The sequence below is a fragment of the Takifugu flavidus genome, chromosome 11 (genome assembly GCF_003711565.1).
Source record: "Takifugu flavidus isolate HTHZ2018 chromosome 11, ASM371156v2, whole genome shotgun sequence".
In the NCBI taxonomy this organism is placed as follows: Eukaryota; Metazoa; Chordata; class Actinopteri; order Tetraodontiformes; family Tetraodontidae; genus Takifugu; species Takifugu flavidus.
This window is the reverse complement of record NC_079530.1, coordinates 4,670,320-4,696,796: the sequence shown is the minus strand read 5'-3', so window position 1 is coordinate 4,696,796 and position 26,477 is coordinate 4,670,320. Positions and strand designations below refer to the sequence as shown.

General features: G+C 44.2%; 2 protein-coding genes across 8 annotated transcripts in view; both read left to right on the top strand.

Annotated features, from left to right (window-relative positions):
* chrm3a (cholinergic receptor, muscarinic 3a) overlaps nt 1-9,128 on the top strand; it is a 43,685-nt gene extending 34,557 nt beyond the window's left edge. For 2 of the 5 annotated variants that reach the window (XM_057046750.1, XM_057046747.1), the window contains 2 exons: nt 4,996-5,050; nt 5,639-9,128. In XM_057046750.1, coding sequence (XP_056902730.1) covers nt 5,658-7,604 — 1,947 coding nt within the window. In that variant the 5' untranslated portion in view covers nt 4,996-5,050; nt 5,639-5,657 and the 3' untranslated portion in view covers nt 7,605-9,128. The remainder of the gene's footprint in view (nt 1-4,995; nt 5,051-5,638) is intronic. The other 3 variants (XM_057046748.1, XM_057046746.1, XM_057046749.1) reach the window with 2 other exon arrangements.
* Nucleotides 9,129-9,599: 471 nt separating this feature from the next.
* fmn2a (formin 2a) overlaps nt 9,600-26,477 on the top strand; it is a 23,165-nt gene continuing 6,287 nt past the window's right edge. Inside the window, exons 1-13 of one of the 3 annotated variants that reach the window (XM_057046742.1) lie at nt 9,600-9,796; nt 10,436-12,453; nt 12,725-12,888; nt 14,443-14,592; nt 15,153-15,949; nt 16,346-16,487; nt 18,887-18,974; nt 21,354-21,415; nt 24,558-24,649; nt 24,727-24,856; nt 24,937-25,083; nt 25,556-25,615; nt 26,253-26,373. In XM_057046742.1, coding sequence (XP_056902722.1) covers nt 9,678-9,796; nt 10,436-12,453; nt 12,725-12,888; nt 14,443-14,592; nt 15,153-15,949; nt 16,346-16,487; nt 18,887-18,974; nt 21,354-21,415; nt 24,558-24,649; nt 24,727-24,856; nt 24,937-25,083; nt 25,556-25,615; nt 26,253-26,373 — 4,090 coding nt within the window. In that variant the 5' untranslated portion in view covers nt 9,600-9,677. Of the gene's footprint in view, nt 9,801-10,435; nt 12,454-12,724; nt 12,889-14,442; nt 14,593-15,152; nt 15,950-16,345; nt 16,488-18,886; nt 18,975-21,353; nt 21,416-24,557; nt 24,650-24,726; nt 24,857-24,936; nt 25,084-25,555; nt 25,616-26,252; nt 26,374-26,477 lie in introns of all 3 variants that reach the window. The other 2 variants (XM_057046743.1, XM_057046745.1) reach the window with 2 other exon arrangements.

Sequence of the window (26,477 nt, the reverse complement as noted above, 5' to 3'; positions counted from 1 at the left end):
AGACCCACCGCAGAGGTGAGGCTGTGTGTGAAATCCCAGGAGCCACTTGCAGACATATGCAGCACAGCAGCCACTCACTTCCTGAGTGTTTTCTATTCATACACACATTCACACACACATGGTGATCCCTGAACCACAGGTAATGCACAGTGGAGGATTCAGCTGCCCACACTGTCCAGACAAAGGTCCTCCTCTCTTCAACAATCAGATATTCTTTTCAGACATTCAACTTTAGTTGTCTAAGCAGTTGAAAACATCTTCATCTAAATCTGTTTATGCAAGCTCGCATATTGATGGAATATCTCAACACTCACCTTCAGTTCTTTACAGAGGTTTCAAATACCTTCCTGGAAATATGTCTTCAGTTTGGCATAAATATTAAAGACATGTAACTGCTGCAATAACAAAAGTACGTTATTGCACTGAGCCTTTTAAGAGACGGCCCAAATCCTGCACCAGTACTTTTACCTTCAGGAGCTCCTGACACTTCAGTGATGTGAGGTATCTGCTAGACGTGGAACAACGTCTGCTGACCTGCACAATCTCACTTATTATTATTTCATTCCCTGCGTTGTTATTTTATCACAAACCACCTGCTGCCTGTTTATGGCCAGCGGTGCCAGTGTAAGCAGGACTTAGCTGCGCTAATCTGGATTGCACCAAAAAGGCACCTCAATAAAAGCAGATCTGCTGACTGATCGCAGTCATAAAGGAATAAACAAGGTTAGCTGCTATCATGGTGCTGAGCTGTTTCCTATCAGACCTTACAGGACGTCCTCCTTAGGACAGACTTCAGGCCTGCTGGTCCTTTTTAAAGCAAACATTCACACATGCTGTTGGTGCCTAAACAGCACTTAGTCTGGAGCCAACCTGCACCTCCAGGACTTGATCTAGGACACCACATTTGTTTCTGAACACATGCAGCATGTAGCAGTTAAATGAATGATGGAATTGCAGCAGCTGAAGAAGAGATCTGAGTTGGGTTCTGATCAATTCTGTTCTGTTGCTCATGTGGCAGTTCACACATGTGAAGCTGATGGTGATTGTCAGGGTTGCTTTTCGTGGAACTATCTGTGAAAACACTGTTCACACATTATTCCACCCTCATCAGTATGTTAAAGACATCCCTGACATCCTTCACGGGAACTGCACCAAGCCACTGGTTCAGATATGTGGATGACACCTGGGTCAAAATTTGAACGCAAGAATTAGAACCGTTCTCAAATCACCTCAACAAAACAGACAAGCATGTAAATTTTACCTGGGAAGATGTAAAAGGAAACAATCTGGCCTTTCTGGACTGTGCAGCCAAGATCAATGAGGACAGAAACCTCACCATTGAAGTCTACAGAAAACCTACACATACCGACCAGTACCTCCGGTTTGACTCTCACCACCCACTGGAACACAAGTTGGGAGTGATCAAAACCCTCCAACACCGGGCCAAAGAAATACCCACCACATCCCAAGGCAGGAAGAAGGAACAGGGCCACATTAAGACAGCTCTCAAAACATGTGGTTACCCAGACTGGGCCTTCACCAAGACCTCAAGAAAATGAGACCCCAGCAAAAAAGAGGAGAGAAACAAACACCACAGCGTTTCGTTCCCCTATCTGTCCGGGGTCTCTGAGAAATTTAGGAGGATCCTCCAAAAACATGACATACTGGTTCAGATTAAACCAAGCAACACTCTCAGACAGAGGCTTGTACACCCGAAGGACAAGACACCAAGACATGTTTATGCTGTACAGTGCCAAGAGGAATGCAAGGAACTGTACATTGGTGAAAACAAACAACCTCTCCACAGAAGAATGGCACAACACAGACGTGCCACCTCTTCAGGGCAGGACTCAGCAGTCCACTTACACTTAAAGGAGCGCGGGCACTCCTTTGAGGACAGCCAAGTACAGGTACTGGCCAGAGACCTCTGGTTTGAGAGGGGTGTCAAGGAAACCATCCATGTCAAATTGGAAAAACCATCCTTAAACAGAGGTGGTGGGCTGAGGCACTTCCTATCACCCACGTTCAATGCAGTCCTCCACTCCTTCCAACAACAAACCAAACATTCACACCATTTCAGGAGACTTGGTGACTCACCACCATGTGAGCCAGCAGACAAAGGGGAGACACCTCAACTGAAACTAGGTGAACAATGACCCTAGGTGAACCAATGACCCTGCCAACGACTCTCAGGTGACCACCCAGATCATTAGCATGCTAATGGTCCTCAAGGGCTATATTTTCAAGCTCGGTCCCCAGCGAGTTCAGAACTGAAGAAGCCTTCTGGATAGAAGGCGAAACGTCTTTACAAATACAGAAAAGAAGAAATACAGTCCAGGTGACAAAGTAAACTACCTTGGATTATATATTGAACTGTTTTCCAGTACAGGGTACCAGTTGGACCTGTTCTCAGCTGCTGCTCCCTGAAGTTCTTTTTGACTGACAATGTCCAGACTAAGCTGGCATCTCTGATTTTGGGTTCTTTTCTTGACTTTTTTTTTTTAAATTAACTTTATCAGCAATCTGTAATAACGCAGACACAAACTGGTTGTTGAGTTCTGTCAGAACCCCCTGAAACCCTCATACACATATACACAGTAAAGCTCATGTTTTATGATTTTGTCCTTGTATGACACTTGACTTTAAAACAGCAGAATATGCTGATGATTGCAAAGACTTGTAAAGCTGGAAGGTTCTTGTACGTCTAATGGCCACATAGGTTGTGTTTACACAGAAGGCCCGGAGGCTCCATCCGACATGTCTGAACCTTGAACAAAGCAGATGTTGATGTTTCTGATCTGTGCTTAAACAAACTCACTTCCTGTCATGTTTGGCCTGAGTGGCTTTATAACTTTTCTAATCAAAGAAAAACATTTTTTTATAATGTGTATACACACACACACACACACACACACACACAGAGAACACTAATCAAACGTCTGATCTGTTTCATGCTATCTGCTTGAAGAAACTCTGGATATTTTCCAGTCACCTGTAATCACCAGTTTGTCCATCTGGGTTAACCAGCAGAATTTGTTGGGGCTCTAAATGATTCCAGAATTGATCTTAGATGAAACTCTTGTTGCATGACTGATGACTAAGTTGAGTGATTGTGGGAACATTTATTCCAGCTGGTCTATGGAACGAGCAGTTTGTGCAAGCTCATGTTTGGGTCTCAGAGTTCCTACTGGACTCTACCTGACATTATTGTAGGCCGGGTCACACTCTGCAGGAAAATTGGTGACATTATGAATGTTCTTGAGAGAAGATTCCTCCATAATGGGCTCATCTGTACAGTTTTGCAGACTTTGCCGTCATTTGCATTTATTCAACTCTATTATGACATCATTGAAACTCAAAGAGAGAATTCTATAAAGAACTTTGCACCTTTCGATCATTTTATCTCCTCAAAATTGTAAGTAATATTTAAATGTAGTGCTTTTACAAAACTGAAGCAGTTTCAAGGGAAGAAAGCCGAAGGAGGTTTTTTTTAACTGTCCATGTGATGGGATGAGCAATATGTTTATTCAATGTCATTAACAAGCGTAATGTTCAAATCTTTTGATTATGACTGAACAAACTACAGTATCCTCTCAGCATACGCATGGTTGTACTTTGATGGAGTTGGAGTTTAGACATGTTTGGATAAAACTTATGAGCCAGAGTTGCTTTATTTTTGCTTTGGTGTGTAAGCTGCTTTGCTCAGGAGATAGAGTTCAATATCCTGACAGTGCATGCTGGGGCAGACAGATCACAACCTCCCCATTCACTATTATCACATATCTTACAGGTCTTCTTGTGTACTGCCACCTAGTTATTTATAAAGAGAATTTTTTAAAGAAATAAAGGAAACTATCCATTCTTGCGGATTCACCACCTGAGCGGCAGCAGCGGTAAATTAACTGAAAGTTTCAACCATGTTGAGAGCAAAGTTTTGCACCTCGTTTCAACAACCTCTTTTCTGCCTGACATCGCCTGGTTAGATCACATTGCTACCACATTAGTTGCTTGGAATAGAAAACCTGAAATCACTGTGCAATAGCAACATGGGGAAAGGTTCATTGGAGCCACCTTGCATTGCACTGTCCAACCCTGCTGGGAGAAATACCTCCAAATGTCAGGGAACACATCGTGTTCCTGCACCATAAAGGAGAATCGATCTGTGCGTGCACCTGAAATCATGACAGTGAAACCAAAGATAAACATGCTGGCGCCGGGTGTTGAGAGAGAGAAAGAGACAGAGAGAGAGAGGTGCTGGAATGGCCTCACTGTAGTCGTAGCTGTATCTCGAGTCTATTTTGGAAAAAAAAAAGGCTGTCGTCATCGAGGATGTGCGGTTCAATTAAAAGAAAAAAGCTCTTTTGTTGCAGCACCAGTGTGCTTCTGTTTTGTCTGCACACATTAATGAACGCTTCTACGGTCAGTCTGTCTCTAAAACTTACTCGGTGAGTGTGTGATGCAGACTGGCTTCGGCCCTGATCGTCTGAGCTATCAAAGGCGGCGTGATGGCGATGTCACCAGGAACGCTAGTCGGCCTTCTCATAATGGTGGAAGCAGCATGTGTTCGGTGTCACGCATGGCTGTCAGTTGCTGTTGGCTTCTGGGGTTCTTGAAGGGCTCTGTGGGACGTCTGAGAGCCTGTCAGGGCTCAGGTGCAAAACGCATCTCCAAATGGCGTGTGTGTGTGTGTGTGTGTGTGTGTGTGTGTGTGTGTGTGTGTGTGTGTGTGTGTGTGTGTGTGTGTGAGTGAGAGAGAGAGAGAGAGAGAGAAACACACACGCATTGCCTCTGTCTGAAGGTCGATCTGTTGTATAAATTCACTTCTGTAATTGATCAGTTATTACTGAAACATGAATATTACTGAAACATGAATAATCAGGCAGCACTGGGAGTTGGTGTCAGGACTTAACTTAGTTCAGGAATTATTTCCAGGGCAGCTTCTGTGATTTCTCACTTTATTTACCATCTGTTTGTCCTCTTTCTCCCCTATAAAAGGCTTCACTGTTGACAGCAGCTGATCCTTGTCCATACCAGCAGAAACCTGTCAGTGGTAATTAAAACTGGTGACTTTACTTTTTTATTTAGAAATGTTTTTCTGCATTCACCTTAATATTTCTGGACATGATTTTGTTTCTTATCTAATGCACATTTTGGCTCTCACTTTCATGGGAAATTCCTACATAAATAAACCTGGTGTCAGAGGACACAACACAAATATGTGGAAAGGATTTCAAATGAACTGTGGAAAGGATATACCATACTATTCACTTGTGATATAATATGAGTACATAAATTATGTCTTTACGGTCTGAACCTTCAAGCCGATGCAATGAATTCTAAGCATATGGGGGGCGTTTTTAATAAAACCAAATGTGTTTGTATATGCATGTATATTTATCTAATTTTAAAAGTTGCTCTTACATTTCTAGCTTAAATTTGAGGTGTTAATTAGTCTAATAAGAATAATGTTTAATAAGAGTCGTGCTGTACAATCGGAACTACCAGCCTAAAATTCTCTCCAAGGCGCGTCGATGGTTCATTTTTGTAAAATGTATTTGTAGCCCCACCTACTGGTTGCTTGTAGGAACGTCACAAAATAACAGACTTTCTCCGTTCTTCTTTCTCTTCTTTCGTCTAGAATATGTCAAAACCTGACAATGAGCTCAAACAGCACAGATCCAGGTCTCTTCCTGACGGCAAACAACTCCATCCCAGCAGCTGGAGCCTACCCACAGTCCAACCCTCTGCACCAGGGAGTAACCGCAGGCGCCCCCTGGTTAGCCTTTCATGTCAATCCCCTGGATGATAATTCCTCCTCCACCGGCAAATACTTGAACCTCACCTCAGAAGCCCAATTTGGGAACAGTACATCAGCTCTTGACCCGTTGGGTGGACACCCCGTGTGGCAGGTTGTGCTGATCGTCTTGTTGACGGGTATGTTGTCACTGGTCACCATCATTGGCAACATCCTGGTGGTTGTGTCCTTCAAGGTTAACCGCCAGCTAAAGACAGTGAATAACTATTTCCTGTTGAGTCTGGCAGTGGCAGACCTCATCATAGGGGTCATCTCCATGAACCTCTACACAGCTTATATTGTGATGGGCTACTGGGCCATGGGAAACTGGGCCTGTGACCTGTGGCTGGCTATAGACTATGTGGCCAGTAATGCTTCAGTTATGAACCTACTGGTTATCAGCTTTGACCGCTATTTTTCAGTCACCAGGCCTTTGACCTATCGGGCAAAACGGACCACAAAGCGAGCTGGGATCATGATTGGCCTTGCCTGGTTCGTTTCTCTTGTTTTGTGGGCCCCACCAATCCTACTGTGGCAGTATTTTGAGGGTAAAAGGACAGTACCCCCAGATCAGTGCATCATTCAGTTCCTTGAACAGCCCATCATAACCTTCTGCACAGCCATTGCAGCCTTCTACCTGCCTGTATCAATAATGAGTGCCCTCTACTGGCGGATTTACAAGGAGACCCAGAACCGATCCAAAGAGCTGGCAGGGCTGCAGGGCTCTGGAGGCCGAGGTGGGATAGAAGGAAGAAGTGGGAACGGTGCAAGCCAGAAGGCCCGTTTTGTCCATCAGACAGGGAGTTCTCGTAGTTGCAGTAGTTACGAGCTGACTAAACTGACGCAGAGAAAGAGCATGTGTCAAGAGTTTGTTGGCCGTTTGCACTGCTGGCCTGGTGTTCGTTCTTGGAGACCCGGCAGTATCCGGCAAGGGGATGGTGATCTAGACCAGAGCAGCAGTGACAGCTGGAACAACAATGATGCTGCAACCTCTCTGGACCAATCTGGATCTTCAGACGATGAAGACTGCGGGAGTCGAGACATGATTTCCCAGAGTCACGCTATCTTCTCTATAGTTCTCAGCCTGCCAGGTATAAAGGCTGCGGTCAACTCTCAGCTCACCTCCTGTGAGGATCTGGATGCAGCCTCAGAGGAGGAGCCACTTCAAGGGGTTGAGTACAACAGAAACAGCCTGTCAACACTGGCTAACAACACTGCTGCCACCATGACCCCTGATGGAGCCAACACTTCTGAAAAGAGTTGTCACCAACGGTTCTGCTCGGACAAGAGTCAGTCAACTCCTACGGTGCAGGTGGCAAGTGGCTGCTCTCCCAGTCAGCCCATAGCAGCCGCTGCCGATGACCGCACCATCACCGGCAGCAGCACAAAGTCCTCCTCCGTCCCAATGTCCTTCAAAGAGGCGGCCATGGCGAAGCGATTTGCATCGCGAGCCCGGACTCAAATCACGAAGAGGAAGCGCATGTCTTTAGTGAAGGAGAAGAAAGCAGCTCAAACACTCAGCGCTATTCTTCTTGCTTTCATCATCACATGGACTCCGTACAACATCATGGTTTTGATAAATGCCTTCTGTAAAGTCTGCATCCCAGAGACCCTGTGGGCGGTGGGCTACTGGCTGTGCTACGTCAACAGCACCGTCAACCCCATGTGTTACGCTCTGTGCAACAAGACTTTCCGCACAACCTTTAAGATGATTTTGCTGTGTCGCTGGGACCAGAAAAAACGAAGGAAACAGCAGTTTCAACAGAGGTCGGTGGTCTTCCACAGCAGGATTCCCAGGGAGTCCACATAAGGGACTCCAGTTTGGGACATCTAATGACAGTGGGGACAGGGAAATGAAGGAAAGGAAGAACCATCTGCATAAAAGTGACCGTTTTGATAGCTTCTAAAGCTAAATGTGAGTCAAAGACTGATCGGTAGTTCTGAAGAGTGTGTTTGTGTCCGTCCAGCAGAGCTCGGAACAGCATGCATAAGTATTTAGCATCAAAGCAGAGTGACAGAGTGATAAATGGAGGAAAAGGGCTTCAAAATGTGTCAGAATTGAAATTATCGAAGTGCTATCAACACGCAGGAGGTCAGGATGATTTTTCACAGACTTTCGATCTCTTTTCTTTCTTTTTGTTGTCTTTCTTGCCATTTCTCTTGGGGTAAATGCATTTGTGCAGAACAGTTTTGTATTTTGAAGACAAGTCTGTATTTGTAGTCCATTAGTGAAAGCCAGGATAAGAAAAACTATTTTGTGTCGATATTTGCCATCAAGCTGTCTTGTGGTTTGATCAATATACATGTCCACATAGATGAAGCAGAGTGGTTGCTTTGTGATAATTATCACTGTTTTTTCAAGCTCTTTTTGACACTTTGAGCGTCTGAAAAAGTTTATTCTGGTAAATTGAATTGTGAGTGTTCCGTCAGTGACAGTGATGACTGTCGTGTTCAATGTGATTGTTGTGGTTTTTTATGGTGGAGACAATAAGAACATTGGTTGTGTTTTACATTCTTGGGCTTGATAATTAGGATTGATTGGTGTATATTTGGTATTTTTGACTACATCATGATTACCAATGCAAAAATTAAATTTCTAAATATGTGTGTTTTTGTTATCATTTTAATTAGAACTACGTAAAGGTCTCATCTTTGGTGTTATAGTGCAGCAGCGACATCTAGTGGACAATAAGTGCTATTGTAAAGAATGTCATTAGAGTTGAAGGTTCCAAATGTCATTTTATATAAATGTCCATATCCCTAAATTACAGAATTTAGGACCTATTCATGACCATATATTTGTTTATCGTTTTATATAATTTATGGGTGAATTTTGTCATTTATACAATGAAGCTTGTGTCTCTCAGACCAAGTTACATTATTTTGTTTGTATTTTGTTCCAGTGTCAGGTAATCATAAAGGCCTTACTAAGATATTTAATTTAGATTTAAAAAAAAAAAAAAAAAGATCGTTCACTACATTATCTTAACATTGTTGCCATTTTCAGATCTTGAATATTCCAGAGGACACTTAAAAGGTCAATATATGATGACAGCCAGCACAGTGATGTACATTTAAACCAGGATTACATACAGCAGTTGGATAAATAGTGTGACCTTTGTGATGTATGTCAAATAAATCCAAAAAGAAAAAAAGATTGTTTACATTGTTCTTAGAAAAGAATGCGGTCAAGTGTCACGATACGTTCTTATCACTTTTCTACTTTGGAATGTAAACTATCAAATGGGAAACAAATATTTTGGTACATTTTACGTATGCCAATCATACTCATATTTTAAATCAATAAAAATGTCAGAAAGGACAGTGTGCCACATGTTGTTGTGTTTAGCGAGTTGTTTTTTCTTCAGGAGCTCATGAAGATATTAATATTTCCATTTGATTTGGCCTGAATGTGACAAAAAATAACACAGCTTGAAAGCAACTCTGGAATATCAGGTAAAATCCTTGAATAAGAGTTCATGAACGAAATGTGCTGCAACATTTTGGCAGCTCAGCTTTTGTTATTGTAATGGTTTTTGCACTTTTTTCTTATGCATTTCAAAGGCACAAGCATTGATTTTCACTGTGAACAGAAACTTGTGTTTTCTTGAGTGACTTGGATGAGTCACATGACTGGTGGGTGAGCGAGGAGGACACACCTGAAAGTGTTGTTCTGATGAGAGGAGTGTGCTCAGAGGTGCAGCAGCCCTAATGGGGAGGGTAGACCTCATGATTGATGCTCTGCTGCCTGTTTCACTCAAACTGCAGCTGACGCTGTATAAAGAGCTTCTGCCCAATCAGGACTGTTCCCAACATGGGGCCTAATGAAGTGACTGGTCTCAGCCTGTCCTAATGGGAGACGACCCAGGACAGCGGACATGTGATGAGGAAGGCATCAGCTTCATGTGACCCATGGCTAAGGAGTGGCTGGCTGCTATACACAAACAGCCATTTGTGTTGTTCTCTTCAGTTGGTGTTCATCCACTCAGAAGAGCCCAGCAGGCAAGTACGCTGATCTTTACCTCACAAATAACCTTTAATTTACTTCATCTTGTTATACTCTTAACATGTTGGTTAGTTTTACATCTTCTGAAAGTTGTGTTTTTAGTCTCTGCAGACTTCCCTCTAAATGTCAACTCTGTGCCTCTCATTTCTGAAGACACAACTGGGTTAGAATTTCTCATCTGTATCTGTTAGTATGTCTATATCTCATTACTCTCAATCCTTTAATCCACTTAATTTTTGCTCTAGAAGAATGAAAATGAGTTTTTATAGTGACTCTAAGATCAAATATGGTTTAATGGGATACTGGTAAAGACTCTTAATGTTATTAAATGTGTCTGAATGTGATCCCCTCTCGACATTTGTCAGTGAATGTTAAGTTAAACTTTACAAACCCTGAAATTTGATAGATTATTGGTTATCATTATTTCCTTTTGAATGAAGTAAAAGGGCAGCAAAGCTTTTCAGTTCCACTCCAAATGGAGTTTAAACTGAGCAGAGAACAGTTCTGCGTGATCGTATGGAAACGCTGGTCATGTGTGTGTTATGTTGACCTTTCACCTCATCACTGCGCTGAGATCAGATTAATTAATAACTTAATAAATCCTGTCATCTGCCTAACCTGTCCCTTATTTTCAGGCTTTCGGCTCTGTCTGCGGCCAGGATGCAGAACATTAAGACAATAGAAACTCAAGTGCCCTTTCTGAAAGAGAGTTTTTTTACTTCCACATTTAAAAGCAGGAGGAAAAGCAGCGTTGGCAACATTCTCCGTAAACAGCAGCACTCGCTCCTCACTCAACACCATCAACAACAATGTATTTTAGAGCATCGCCACAAGCATTCCAAGCAGCCTCTTCTCCTCTCAGCTGACAACAAACAAGGGCAGCGTGGTCGCGCAACCAGCATCCCGTTATGCAAGACAACTGAGTGTGCAGGGGCAGATGGGGCTGGAAAGGAGGGGCAACATGAGGGAACGGCTCAGAGGCTCAGAGAGGCTGCGCAGTGGAGAAAGGGAGAGCACGGCAGCGCGTCCGTGGCTGTCAGTGCCACTTTCATTTTAGCATCGGAAGAGCTGGGGGAGGCAGCGTTATTAACACAGCTGTCTTCAGCAAAGGCCAGGAAACCAAGATCAGGCAGCCCCGAGAGAGCTTTAACCAGCAGAGCAGCAGCATCATCGCAGGAGGACGCCCAGTCAGCCCAGTGTCGACCCCAACAGCATGGCTTGTTAGCCAAAGGTGTTCGCCTGCTCAGGAACATGGGCAACCAGGAAGCAAAGCAGAAGAAAGCAGATGGAAATGATGGCGCAAGTGGAGATGTGACTTGTGATGCATTTACTGATGACCAGGACAAAAAGTCTAAAAAGTCTCACAGTAAAATAGGAAGAGGAGGAGGGGAACATGGAGGGAAGAAGTCCAAGTCCGATTCAAAGGCTTCCGTCTTTTCTGGGCTCAGGAAGAGTTTAGCAAAGGCAAAAGGCCCAAAGGAGGATGTGCTGGAAGATCGACGGGCAGAGCCGAAGCCTGCCGCAGACACAAACCTCTCGGCCGATGAGACAGATCTCGAGGAGCATCTAAGCCTCCTGAGCACAGACCATCACCAATTTGAGGAGGAGACTGACCGGAAGAGAAGCTCGGGATCGGACGCTGACCTTTACAGTTTTCACTCGGCAGCAGCTGAAAATGAAGACCTCCTCTCTGGCATCCAACAGGCCCTAAAAGACCACCGTGGCACCACTAATGGCTCAGCCTCCAAGGTGACAGCGGAGCCCACGACATCTTGGTACCCTCAGGATATGGACCAGGAGGGAGCGCTCCACTGTGTCAATGGTGGATTTATTCCTAACGAAAGTAGAACGCAAGAGAGTGAAATGTGTGTCCTGTCCTCATCCTCATCTGGTCCAGGGTCGCTGGGCGAAAGTGTTCCACCATCTTCGGGCCCGGACACAGAAAGAAGCAGCATCAGTCTTTTCCCAAAGACCAACAGCACGTACAGTTTTCCTGACACAACTGCGACCAGCACCTCCTACGAGAGCACTGAGGAGCCTCAGGATGAACCGAAAAGCCCAGATCTGCAGCCAGAGCAGACTGAAAATACGCCCGCCTCACGTGTTAATCTGGAACAGGTGGTGGGGGGAGCAGGACCGATGGGCTCTCACAAGAGCGTCAGCAGCATGGATCTGTCCATAACAAAAGAGGAAGAGGGGGAAACAGGGAGGCGGGACTTCCTGTCCCTGAAACGGAGGAAGAGTAGTTTATCCATTAGCCAGCTAACAAGTGACACCCAGGTTTTAGGACACAGGCGGACGTCCTCCAGCTCCCCGTCCACTGTTAAAATGTACCCTCCCATTCACCCCACTTATGTGAAGACCACCACCAGACAACTCACCTCCCCAGCTGGCTCCCCCCTGACCAGTCCACATGTGCATAGAAAGACAAATACAGTAGAACTCAGTGGGGGCATTGGGTTTAATAGGCACAAGCAGAGGTCCTCCTCCATCACTGGGCCCATAGATTTGCCTGCAGACTGGTGTTCAGACCATGACACCCCAGGAAACAGTTTCACAGGAGGGACATACTGGACCCTGGGCTCAAAGAGAGCTTATTATGCACGTCGGGCCTCCACCACCACACCCACACCCTACCTGGATGTCTTCTCAGGTGAGTCAGATATTAATGGATCAGTCTAGGCTAGGAGAAAGAAAAAGGTCCATAGATCTGCAGTGATATCAGTGATGCTGTTGGAGGATTTGGAGTCTGATGCACGTCTGTGATGTCTGAGCTTCACAGATATTGGTGCTTGAGGAACCATGTTAATGGAAACTTAAATGTAGCTGCAGCATCGTGGGTGTGAACAGGCTTCCTGTAGGTGTTTCTCAGATGCAGCTGAGACAGAGTTCATTTAACACGGCCTCCCTCTCACTTTGGTCAGGTCGAGCTCTTTTGGACCAGATGTGTTCATATTCTGGAGACTCGTCTTCAGAAGAGGAGGCAAAAGAGTTGTGTCACCAGATGTTGGCCCAGGGACTGTTGCACCCCTTCAGCGATGGGATCCTGGAGCTCCATGCTGGCCGACCGCTCTCAGTCGTCTTTGCTGTAAGATTTTAACTGGTTCACTTTTAAAATGCATTAAATATGGTGAAAATCTCTGAGTTTAAGAGGCAGTGAAGCTCCAGTACACATCATGTATGAGTCCTGCAGACAAAGACAAAACTGCTGTTTCCTCACTCCAATTTGGCAGTAAAATAAGTGAGAATGTCCAGTTACAACCAGACTGTATAAGAGCAATTTGTGGCACCAACACAATGTTTCATCCCATTGGTTCTTCAGTGCAGCTTGTGCTTTGTGGTGTCTTCCTCCAGCATCTCTGAGGAGAACATTTCTAATCACTGCAGCACTACTATTAGGGTAATATTACTTAGTTCATTTATAATATATAGAGTAATATTCATTTATAAATGTACACGATGCCCAAAAGTGATTTCTGTCATTAGCATTTTGACACAGCATTCTGATTAACATGTTGGTTTATCTTGTTTAATATTGTCTGCATGTGTAATTGATATTTGGAGGTTAAATGGACCACTTTGACTTCACTGCCCACCACATAAACATAAACTGTACATTTGTAAACGCCCACAGAATCAGTCTAAAACTGATTATTAGAACAGTGTTGACTAACGTAATGTTTTTGCCAACATGTAAATCTTTTCCAACATCCCAGTGTGTTGCTCCAGTCTTCAGTGTCTCTATGTGCAGCTCACCATACAATAAAATAATAACCCCAGGCCCAGATTTTCCTCACATGGCTGAATTAATGGCTGTGCTGCTCTTTCAGTCGCTTGCTTGCACGCTCCCCCACCCCCACCCCATCTGCTGATTGTATTATGTAAGGGATCAACGTGCCTACTGCTCAGCACGTGAGGGTTGGACAGGATTTGAATCCGTCCCCAGTTTAATTGTTGCTCTCCAGTCTGACTCCATCAGCTCTGCAGTTACTTCAACAACATTTGCTGTTGCCAGTAGGAGCCCAGGTTTTATTGTTGATGCTTCACATTTTAAAGTTAATCTCCTTCTTCCCAAGTCTCACACACAATCTCTGAGCCCCCCCCCTCCTTTCATCATCATCTGTTTTGTTTTCTTTATCCTTTTACAGTCAAATAGTGTTATTCTAGTGAATTGGTATAGTTTCTTTGTTGGTACATCTTCTTCCTTCATTGACCCCTTCATCTAATGAAACTTTGATGCCTAATTATGCTGCCATTACCCTGTATCATCTACAGCCCTGAAGATGTTCTGGAGCAGACACAAATGTGAAACATCTCACAGATTCCAATAAAAAATGCTTTTGCACTCATGTTCTAGAAATTAATGCTGATTCTACTCATTTGATGACTTGGGACCTGTTGTATTCTGACCTGTGCACCTCGTAGAGTCTGCTGATGCTCTTTGCGTTGGCTTGCTCTACACCACTTGCTCTACACCTCCTGCCCAATGACGTGTAAAGATAAAATGGAAAGTGAAGGCTTGTTTTTACCGGCTGCGTGAAAAGAATAATTTTAACCTTTTTAATGATCATAGAGTTGAATCCCTCACCAGTAGCATCATTTAACCTGGTCAAACATTAGCCTCTGGTTTTAATCTGTGCAGGAGGAGCAGCTCTACACTTGGGCATCTGTTGGTCTTCCAGTGTCCTCTCAGCTGTGGGAACTCTATGGAGGACAGACAGACAAAGAGCAGAGCCACAGGTCCACCTTGTGTACATCACTGGCCCAAACTCGGAGAACAAAGAACTTACAGGTTGGTGACGTACACGTATTTTTTTTTAACGATGTTATATAAGACGGAATCTTAGTATTTATTAACAATAGTAGATCAAATTAATGGCTGACTCCGATTATTTTAGTTTCTTTTGTTAAAACAAATCAATCCAAAATTTAAAAAGAATCTGAAAGTATAAACGTTCTGTTTTAAATTTGTAAAGTGTAACTATCTTGGTTGCACTGATGAATGTCCGCCAGAGGTCAGCCTTGTACCAGTTAACGCTGTTTCCTGGAGATCTGAATCTGACAACCTCAAGACGCAACTGTGCGGGTGGAAATGTGCGTTAGCAGACACAGACTCTCCCCATATGAGGCCCTGCAGACTTGCTGTCGCTGGGGTCAAATCTCCCTGGATCCCCTCATCCCTGCTCTAACCAGTCTGGAGCCAGAGATCTGAGGAGTCTAGACATAATGGACCTTTTGACCTGTTTTTAGCTCCTAGCACTGCCACTAAATTCTCCCAGTTGTGGGGTATTTTCCACCCATAAAGCATATATTTATTTATCTCGGTGTCCGTTTTTGTTTGTTCCCCAACAGATAGATCCCAGAAGGCTGAAGTCGGGTCTGACGTCCTCAGAAGATGAAAGCTGTCTTATCCCTCCCATGGAAAGAACCATTAATGAGCTGGAGATGAAGATTGCTCTTCTGCAGAGCCAGCAGGCCTCCTCAGCAAAGGGCAACAAGGACAGTGTTCGATCTTTGGGCACTGACAAGGCTTCCCAGACGGAAGGAGAACTAGGAAAGACCCACCAGGAGATATGGGTCCAGACATCTCCGGTGAAGGAGGAGTTTAGGTTCGATGTGGCTCTGAAGGATCAGTCAGGCAGGACGTTGCCTCCATATTCACCTTCCACCCCCAGATCAGCACAAAGCTTTGTGTGCACGTGTCAGCCCGGGAAACAGAGCAGCACTTATCCAGCACCTTCACCTCCCATCAGTGGAGGTGTGCCACACCTCCACTCTTACCAGGGAGTGTCGCCCAGGTCCCCCCACCACCTCCCCCCCTCCTCCCACTCCTTCTCCACTGACAGGATTGGGATTTTGTCCAATGCCCCCACTGCCTCCTCCACCACCCCCACCACCTCCACCACCAGGCATGGGTCCTCCTCCACCACCTCCAGGCTTTGGCCCCCCTCCTCCTCCTCTCCACCCCCAGGCTTTGGCCCCCCTCCTCCTCCTCCTCCACCCCCAGGCTTTGGCCCCCTTCCTCCACCCCCACCAGGTCTGATGCCATTGATGATGGCCCAGGAAGCTGCCCCGGCCAAGGCTGTGATGGAGCCCCCCAAGCCAATGAAGCCCCTCTACTGGACTCGCATCCAACTGCACGCCAAGAAGTAAGTGAGCATTGACAGGAATCATTGGCAATCAGGTAGGTTCTGAACTGGGGGGGTTGTCCACTGAGATAAAGATCAATATATTAAAATGGAAAATGATGCAGTCCAGCTTGAATGGCTTGAATGTGCATGTCCACAGATGGACTGAAGGTTTTAATGGAAGTAGGAAACTGCACTTAGGTGGGATTTCTTGGTAGTTGAATGGACAGAGTCCATATTTTTCCTGCTGTAACAGAGGAGATTAGTGCCCATAAAACAGAGACAAGAAAAATAAAGCCTGGTTGAAATGTTGTAAATGTTTAATAAGAAGACTCGAATATTTCACTGCAGATCAAAGTTGGCCTGTTTTCACTGAAACAGAGAAGCCTTTAAAGAGTGCCGTCTGCCTTCGTTCAGGCCCGTCGTCTCGTTGGTGTGGGAGAACGTGGTCGAGCCGAGAGTGGATTTTGAAGAATTCGTGGAACTTTTCTCTAAAAGTGCAATGAAGGAGAAAAAGAAGCCAATTTCAGATACAATTAGCAAATCCAAGGCCAAGCAGGTAAGTGTAAGTGTGTGTCCTCCTCGGTCACCAACTATGGCTCATCCTTTCCCCTCACTGTTTCCACCTCCCTTGGTCACCAACTATGGCTCTTCTTTTCCCATCCTTTCCCCTCACTGTTTCCACCCCCCTCCTTGTTTGAGTGATAGGAGAAACTATTACTGCCAGAGAATCATTATGTGGTGTGAGCCCCACCCCCTCCCCCCGACCATCGAGTGGCACCTAGCCAACGTCTCCCCTGTGGTCAGGAAACTTCATGATGGGGATGACTGTTGGCAGATGTGATGAGGAGCTGCAGGGATTCAAGCTACGATGCCTGCAGCTGCTGTTTTCTGATCTACTTGGTCAGAATGGTTATCTCATAATGTGATGCTGATGACATCATCAACCGGGCCGACACGAATGCTGCAGAGTGTCTGTAGTCCTCGTCTATTAGTCATGTGGGGGCTAATGGGGGCTCAGAAGTCCTGTGGGAACCCATGTCAGACCTGGTCAGAGCAACCCTTCAGAAAAACAGCCCAGAAAAGTGCCTGTTCAACACTGCTTTTTTCGTAAAAACGTCTTTCTTCCTCCTTTCAGTGCAAAAAGAGATTGGATCTCAATGTTTAATCTGCCATAAAATAAAAGGCTGAAATGTAGATGCGTAGAAATAAATCCTTTTCTGTCTACTTATCTACAGTTTGGGGCCATTTTGGGGGATGGTTCTGCTGTCTCCATCTCTTTCCAGCAGAAAAGCTGTTCTCGCATTCCCACATGACTTTGTTGGCTGCATGTTTGAATGTGGCATGTGTGAATATGGCAGCGACTAAGGAACCGGAATGGTTCCACATGTCTGATAGGGGTCAGGCTCTGGGTGTCTGTAAAGACATTGTGATTTTAGGGAGCTCAGTCCAGAGCTGTTCTGACAGTGACGAGCATCTTCTACAGATCTGCCACTAGAGAGCAGCTTCAGCATCATTAATAACCTACGTCTCTGTTGCCACTTAACATTGCTGCTGGGACACAGAAAAGCTGTACTGTACTTGTAGAATGTGCTTGTAAAGAATGTTTGCATCTGTTCAGCATTAACGTTTGTTGGTGCCTGAGATCAAATGCTATTTTCTTCTTGATGAAGCTTTATAATTGGGAGATTTACTGTGCACTCAACATTTGATACTGTTAATTATTAGCATTGAAATTGAGACATTTTATTCTGTATATGATGGGAAAATGGTTGAGTCTTTATTTGTGGCTAAATGTCACAAATGTCCACAGTTGTTCTGTGACCCAGCCCTCCATCAGCAGGAGGGTCCCCCTATATGAGTCTGGTCCTGCTCAAGGTTTCTGCCTGTTAAAGGGGAGTTTTTCCTTGCCACTGTTGCTTGTTGGGGGGTCAGGCCCTGGGATCCTGTAAAGCGCCTAGAAACAATTCTGATTGTAACAGATGCTATATAAATAAAGATTGATTGATCCACTGAGCTTGAATATTCAGACCCTCTACAGCAGCATCGTTGGGGCCATTGTTGGAGAGTGTTGAAGCTTCTGTATCGCAGCTTATTTTTGCTATTTTCCTTCCAGAGTCTTATTTGAGATATTTGTGAGAGGTGATAAAGCTGTCCTCTGGAATGCCTGGTGGCTCAGGTTGTAAATCCCTGAACTCTATAGACCAGTTTGTCTGAAACATGACCAATGAGTCCCCACGTCCACCGTTCCAGACTTACGGTGGTGCTATTGGATATCCCTTCCCTGAACCATCTGTCCACAGAGGGACACTCTGGTTGGTGCTCATACTTCCTGCTGGGTTCTGCACCACATTACCCAGCACACACATCTGCTCCACAGCCAAACTGGGTTTCACACTGATGCCTTTGTTGTAGAAACAACAATAATTTAATATTCATACTGACACGTGCAAACCATTAGCATCCAGCTAATGTGGCTTTCAGAGCAAATGTGTTTTTAGGGTTGTTTTGGTTTCACTCAATTAGTCATTGCCTGAGTTGTGCAATATCATTATTTAACATAACCACAGTTATTCTTTGTTTTAATTCATGTCTTCATACTCCAATTGGGAAATTCTTGTTGGTTAGAAGATGAATTGATGTAACTAAGAGTAGATGTCTGTGTAGATTCTCAATCATCCAGGTCATTGTATCCAAGGTAGTTTTCTATGTCAACTGGACTGGACAGTCCAGTTGACATAGAAAACTACCTTGGAAACTAAGAGTAGATGAATTTGGAAACTTGGAGAAGCAGGAACTGGTACCAATACTTCAACTAGACAAAACTTTATTCTGCTGATTGGTTGTGGGTTTCCAAGAAATGAACAGAGGAGAATAGTGATCTCTGATTTGGAGTCCATTACTAAATGCACTGTAGGCATAAGTTTCTGTAATAACAATCCTGTTCTCAACTCTCAGGTGGTGAAGTTGCTGAGCAACAAGCGCTCCCAAGCTGTTGGTATTCTGATGTCAAGCATCCATCTTGACATGAGGGACATCCAGAATGGTGAGGATGGACATTTTCTATCCAAAGTGTGCTGTTTTAAATAAATCTCTAGATCTATAAAAGGCTTCTGCATAACTGCAGCTATCACCATAGCAATCCCAGTCCATCAAACTACCTTAGCTACCACTCTAAATGATTGGAATGCATCAGGTATCCATCTAGTCTTAATTTGGCATCATTTTAGGCTGCTCTGTCCTTTAGCGCGGTCTGTCGCCATCTTGCTACGAACACTTTAAAGTGATTCATTCAGGAGATGCTGATGGACAAAGATGTCTCTCCTGTTTCTGGTTGCTCTCCAGTCTTGGTTCAACAGGCACATCATCTCCCTCATTAGTCCAGCTCTCATTTACATCTCAGCAGCAGCAACCTTTAACTGTCCATCGTCGCTACTTTACACTGTTTTCACTCTCCTCTATTATTTGGCATCGCTGTCCTGAATGTTTGTGCATCCACATCAGGGGGGAGGTGAGTGCGAGGGAAAGTGAGGGCCCCTCTCATTAGTACCCTCATTCATCTGCTGTGTTAGGACAGTTTTCTAGTGCAAGTAATGAGCTCTGATTGGAAACTCCAGTATATCATGTAGAGGAAGAATACGGAAAAGGGATTTCAGTGGCTTGGCATCTGTTATTTCCCAGGACTGTTTGATTCTTCGCTGCTTGCTAAGGTTAAAACACATGCGCGTGTTTTTGTTTAGTCATGGTTTCAATTGAATGAGTATTAGTAACAACAGATTGAGCATGGTTTTGTATTTCAGTAAAAGTCATAAATATGCAGCACATTGTTGTTCTAATTGTTTTCATATTGTCGACAGTCTTGTTCCTTTGGAAGCTTTGGCTGATTTTCTTTTCTTAATCAAAGGATTTGTTTACAAAAGAGAAACTAATTTTCCGTTCCGATGGAGTGAATCATTGTTTCACTTCCTCACCATGGTGTGATGAGGGTGACTCGTCGGCCTCTCATCACTCAGACGCTCATGACCAGAGAAAATCCAACTGCTGAGACATTGCCTTGGAACTGTGCCGCTTTCATGACGACCAAGTTGCTCAGTGTGAAGTTGGTCTATTTTTCCTGCCCTCAAGCCACTCGTCACCCTGCATCTTTCGTTATACGCGTACATGCCGCGTCTGCTTCCTTTGAGGCTTTAGAGCACCAGTATTAGATGGTGGTTGCTGGCATCTGACTGGGGCTGATTGTGGTAGTTTGGGGTAGACCCCAGCAGATGGGTTTGATTTTGGTCATGAATGGTTTGTGTGTGTGTGTGATGATGTGATTTTCTTCCATATCTCATCCAGCCAGACTCTGGGTCAAATAGTAATGACAAGCAAATGGTCTGAAGAGAAGAGGAAGTTGTATCTGCAGCCACTATAGACAAGTGGAGAATGTGAGGCACTCAGAGGCTTATAAAAATGTATTAAAGATTACATAACATTAATACGCCAACAGCCATGTTAGAAATACAGAATTGGATCTGTGGTACTATGAAATGAGGCCTTTTGCTCATTTGTCCTAATCTGATCCTTTTCCCCCTACATTTAATTAGTTGTGGTTCAGCAGAAGTTGGTCATTAACAGGACAGCAGAGACTTTTGAATTTCCACAGGTATTGGCTTCATACTGCCGTCACTCAGGTGTCTGTGTCACACCTTTAATTTTCCAGTCAAACACCAGGCTGAGCAGCTATGTTGGCTTTAAAACAATCAGTCAGAGCAAAAAGTGGCCTATTGCCTTTTCTCCTGCTGTTGTAAATCTGGACCACTGGCAGTTTGATGCACACAGAACATCAATGCTGTGCAGCAGAATCCATCATCCAGCCTGGGACTCGTCCTTCGATGGCGAATTGGCAGATCAAAACGGTGAATAATTTGGACACCCACAGCAAAGAAGTGCATGTAAAGCTTCAGAGGATGATCGTACATACAGCAATACTTCCGCCTCAATGCTGCAGATCCCCAGGCTCTCTTTGTCTTTAAACATTTACTTTCAAAGGATTAATGCTCGTGGGCGCCAGGACCTCGCGCTGAGACAAAAAGGCAACACCAGGAATTCAAACACAGGAGTTCAAACGCACCTCTGCAGCTTTGACAGGTTTCAGAAGGTGTTGATGCATTGATGGTTTAGGTTTTGGCCCCCTCTGTGCCATCTTCTGTGTATGACACTCGCCACTGGAAGCCTGGTCTTCTGTCCCCTCCAGATACAAAACTGTAAGAATTGGACATCAGGAGGTGTCGCTGTCACTTGTGAGATGTTGAGGAGAAGCTGTTGTTTTGTGGTTTGATAACTGACTTGTTGGTGGAGTTCCTCAAAGGCAGCAGAGAAATGTTATGACATGTGTTGGTGTTAATGTTCACATTAACCATGTTGTCCTCTCTGTCTTCCACAGCTGTCCTAAATATGGACAACGCAGTGGTTGATCACGAGACTCTGCAGGCCCTGTATGAAAATGTGAGTATTGACATTCTTCAGTGCTGCTTGGAGCTCCATTGTCTCTTTAATAGTTACAACTGTAACAAATCTTTTCAGACCAGTTTCTGACTGCTGAAGGCAGGATTATTATGTCCACGGTGGTTTTGGTAAAGTCAATATACCACTAACAAGAAAATAGCCCAAACTGAAATACATGTGTGCATTTTCCTGCCAGCGCAGATCCGAGTTGAGCAACAAAGCCAGTGTAATTATACAGAGTAACACCAGCGAGGCTCCAACGGCACCGTCTGCTCTGACAAAACCTCCGTCTCTTTGCTTTTCCTCTGTGGTTTGCAACAGTCACATTTTGGACAGTTTGTTTATGACAAATAAAATGATTGATGGTTACTCATTTCATGCCATATAAAAAACAGAAAATTGAAAAAGGCCAAAGGAATTCTTCATGCTAATGATGTTAGTGATGTTTCCTTTGGAACTGGAACCACCCTGAAGTATCTCAAAACCCCAAAAATGACCATCAAACTGTCTAGAAGGACATTCAGGCTCTGTGTCTGAGTGCAGTCAAAGTGGAACTTTGACTGGCCTGCTGGGTGATGGACAGACAGATGGCGCTTGCTGCATGACACTAATTCACGAGCACAGAGTAACCAATAGTTGTGAAAGCTCAGCAAATGTTTCAAAGAGCTCTGTTTGAGTTATTGTGCTACCATATGCCAAACAGCCACATTACATCATACTGATATTCCATAAAATGAAGGACGACTCGGTCAAGACGCCTTTTCAGTCATCTCTGCTGCTTTAGCGAAGGACTAAAATGCATTTTGCCAACTGTAACGCGACTGTCTCAGGAGCTGATCCAAGGTCAGTCAATAACGCATGAATGCAGGCATCTTTGCCCACATTTCATCGCAATATGGTTTTAAAATGCTATGAAATTCCTGTGAGTTGCATTTTGGCACCACTACAGAGAAGAGACCTTGGGCGTGTTAATAATGCTGATCATGGAATGAGACTGGGGCTTCAGACAAGCTGTAGTTATGAACCAATGTGTCATAACTGGTGATCAGAAGTCTTCTAACCTCTCCACTAGCCCTGGGACCTCAGCCCTCTCCTGCTCCCTCTCCTTCTCCCCCGTATGGCCTGAGGCTCTGTTATTGAGTGGAGGAGCCAAATTGTTTCTCTTTTGTATTGCAAGACTCCATCCTGTCTGTGGGTCTCCAGCCCCCTAAACCACAGTTGGCAGCACAGTCAGCCTGTCTTGAAGAATGTGAGGGGCTTCTAATGGTTCCACCCTCATTCTCTGTGCTAAGAAAATGGTTCTGCTTCACTCTTTTCCACAAACATACTCGCAAACAACTGTTGAGCCACAGAAAGGCGCTGCAGACTGAGAAGGACTGAACACACACAGGTCAGGACAGTCACTCGCTCTGTGAGCAGCAGATTGGTCAGTACTGTTCCTGGATCAATAACGCACCAGCAGCTAATTGTCCCTGATGGTGGGACTTTGCTCCCTTTTAATCTTATGGACGGGAATCCGGGCCCAGATGGGCTGACTGAAGCACTTCCAACTGAATGGGACAGAGGTTGGAGCCACGATCTCGCTGTCTTACTATTATTTCACTAGTCACTTTCTACATGGTTCAGTTTATTTAGACACATTTTCTGACTTGTAATGACAGAAGTGTAAATCTTTATGTCTGCCTGGCTCTGCTTTGCTGTGCACCAACAACCCATCTATGAGAACCACCGCTCTAATTCTGCCATCACTAATATCACCCTGCTTTCTTTTGCATTTGCTATTCCACACGGGACTGTATTTCTCCTAACAACCATGGGAACATGCACGAGCAATTCAGAGATCACACGCTAATGCCTACTTGTCCCCAATTACACCAAACACTGCTGGGCTCCACTGCTTCCCTTTGAAACCAATCTGCTTTGTATTAAATATATTTACACTTGAAAACATCTCAAGAGAAAGCAAAGGAGAGTCTTGCCCTTGTCCACAGAAGGCAGCAGTGTGTAGAATACTAATCGGGTCCTCGGTATGTTTGATGCTAGTGTTTGATGTTTCCAGAGAAAAAGATGGAGAGAACCAAAGAGATACACACTAGGAAAGGATACGAGCAGGCATTTATGGGCAGCTTTATTTTAGCACACCTTGTTTCAAATTGGGTCCAGAGGCTGATGTGAGATAAATCAGGATTGTAAAACAACTAAACACACTTTTTTTACTTGTAAAACATTGTAAGCTGAACTCAAACATCACTGGACAGATGTTCAGGGGCTCTGCCATGATTTAAAGTAAATCTGACCATTGGTTGAGACTTGTGTAGAATAAATTGGAAATGATGCTGTTAAATATGATGCATCTAAATTTTACTGAGTTTATCCTTTACAAGATGTTTTGAGCTTTAGCTTTTCTATGATGCTGCTAATGACGAATCAAAAACTATCTGCATTTAAAAATGGAGCTTTTATTGTGCAGATGTGTTGATTGGACGCATGGTTCACTTCTGAAGGCGCATTGGACAAACTGATATGTACTAGGAAGAACCTGACAGTGACATGTAGCCAACTATTCTCCGTGAAGATGAAAATGCATGTGCATACCTGCATGTCAAGTCCTCTATGCACTTGATCCAACATTTGATCCATTTGGACATGAACATCTCAGCAACAGGTGATGGAACATAAATCTGCCTTTGTACCAGCGCCCATCTTGTCAGTGTCTTTTCCAGAAAGGCTGAGAAATCCCATGTTGATGGATAGACTTTTTTTTAATGTTTAAATGGATTTAAATGCACATGAGTTTTTCCTTTAATCCAGATTGTGAACATTAGGACTCATGTCATTTGACATAGTTCTAGTTCAGAATTAATGTGTTTCATCCAGGAAACATCAGGAAACATTTAAATTGAGCCTTTGACTTCTAAATATGAACACACAATATTCTGCTCTGCTTACTCAGTTTCAGTTTTCATGTGAGTAAAAGGAGAAATGCTTCATGCTCTCAGGCCAATGGAGCCAGATTATGTAGAAAATGTCTGGAGATGTTTGTGAAAATCGCAACAAGAAACCTTTCTGCTATTTTAGTCTATAGATGTGAGTGAAGCATAATGATATTCATATTAAACCAATTTTTCTGTGTATTCTAAAGAGAGCCCAAACTGATGAACTGGAAGGAATCAAGAAGCACATGAAATCGTCCAAAGACAAAGAAGCGTCCAAGCCCCTGGACAAGCCCGAGCAGTAAGAGCTCCTTGTGAACTCGCACAGTCATGAGTAAAAGACATCATCCATCGTCTCTCTTTTTCTGGTTTCATCAGGTTTCTGTTCCAGTTATCTGAGATCCCCAACTTCTCTGAAAGGGTGTTCTGCATCCTGTTTCAGTCAACCTTCCAGGAGTGTATCACCTCAATCCTACGCAAAGTTGAAATCCTTCAGAGTGTCTGCAAGGTGAGTCGCCTGACACTGCGCTGTCTTCTACGGTGCCACAATTAATTCTCGCTCCCCGCCTCATTTTCTTCTGGCACCAGACTTTCCAGAGCAGTCCGAGCGTTTTAAGGGTCCTCGGCCTCGTGCTGGCTTTTGGCAACTTCATGAACGGAGGGAATCGTTCTCGAGGGCAGGCGGACGGCTTCACTTTGGACATCCTGCCAAAGCTGAAGGACGTGAAGAGCAGCGTGAGTCTGTCACCGGACCAAATGCATCATATGGAGTTTGGAGACCTGAGTTTAAATCAAACCCCTTGATCTTAAAATGCATTCTGTTGTTGTTGTCTCAGGGACACACTGCCTGGAAACATTGATTAGTTCTACAATATCCCCCGATTCACTTGTGTTTACTCCTCTCTTTCACTATCATCACGGACTACGTGTGCCCTCGGCACTTCCATATACGGATGCAGTGGTTTGTGTTTTTGTGGGGGACCAAGTAAGGTATCCATAAAGAAGATCAAACTTTCCACCAGTCGGAGTTATGACAGCCAGTCCGGCCCGTTGTTGTTGTATTGCTCCTCATGTCGTGATTTAACGTCTGTAACCGCTGACGCCACTCTTGTTTGCCTTGTGCAAATTAAAACGTCCTGCTTCAAAATGATTAAATTAATAAATAAAGGGAATTTGGTTTATTTATTCTCATTTTTCTGTCTTTCAGGATAACTCCCAGAGTCTTTTGTGCTACATTGTTGCTTACTATCTAAGGCACTTTGATGAGGTATGTTTTGGTTCCTGTTTATTTGAATCATTTTCTGTTTTAGTCTGACTTGCTTAGAAATCCTTCCAGAGCTCTCTTTTCATCTCCTCTCTTGCCAGAGGATACCGTGGCTTATCCTTTATCAAATTATTTATTTTTTCCTTCCTCATTTACGGCTGAAACAAATCTCTACCCTCCTCTGGCTCTGGTGTAACTCTGCCTTTCACTCTTCATCTCTGGCTGTTGCTCTGCTTTGGTCTGCCTTCGTTCAAACCGGCAGTCTGTTAAATTGGCACAGCATCCAAAGGAGCACTAGTGTAAATAATTAGGTTCTCCAGATGAACTGAACTCGGTAAAGAACTTTGTGCCAAAGTCAACCTGCACGAAAAGACTCCCACACTCGTAATGGCCTCATAGTAACTCTGATGGAGAAAATTACAATTCACTTTCTGCACCAGCTCACTGGACCTAGTCTGCTACAGTTTTAGCCATATCTTTCCTGGTTGCAGTGCAGATAAGTATACGTGGGTCTCTGAAGGTTATTTCCATCTCTCTCTGAACGTACGGTATAGTTTGCAGAGGCCCTCTCTCATTTGAGGGGGATTGAATTTGACATCCATATGTGATTTTTGTGCATGAATGTGTTGTGTTTTACCAGGATGCTGGCAAAGAGACATGTGTCTACCCTCTGCCTGAGCCCCAGGATCTTTTTCAAGCCTCACAGATGAAGTTTGAGGACTTTCAAAGAGATATGCGCAGGCTGAGGAAAGACCTCAGTGGTATTGTCATCACCCTCCACTCAAAAATACTTTGTACCCTTTGTTAAAATCAAAATCAGATTCATAAAACTGAAGTAGTTTTATTTTGTGTTTAGCAAATATAT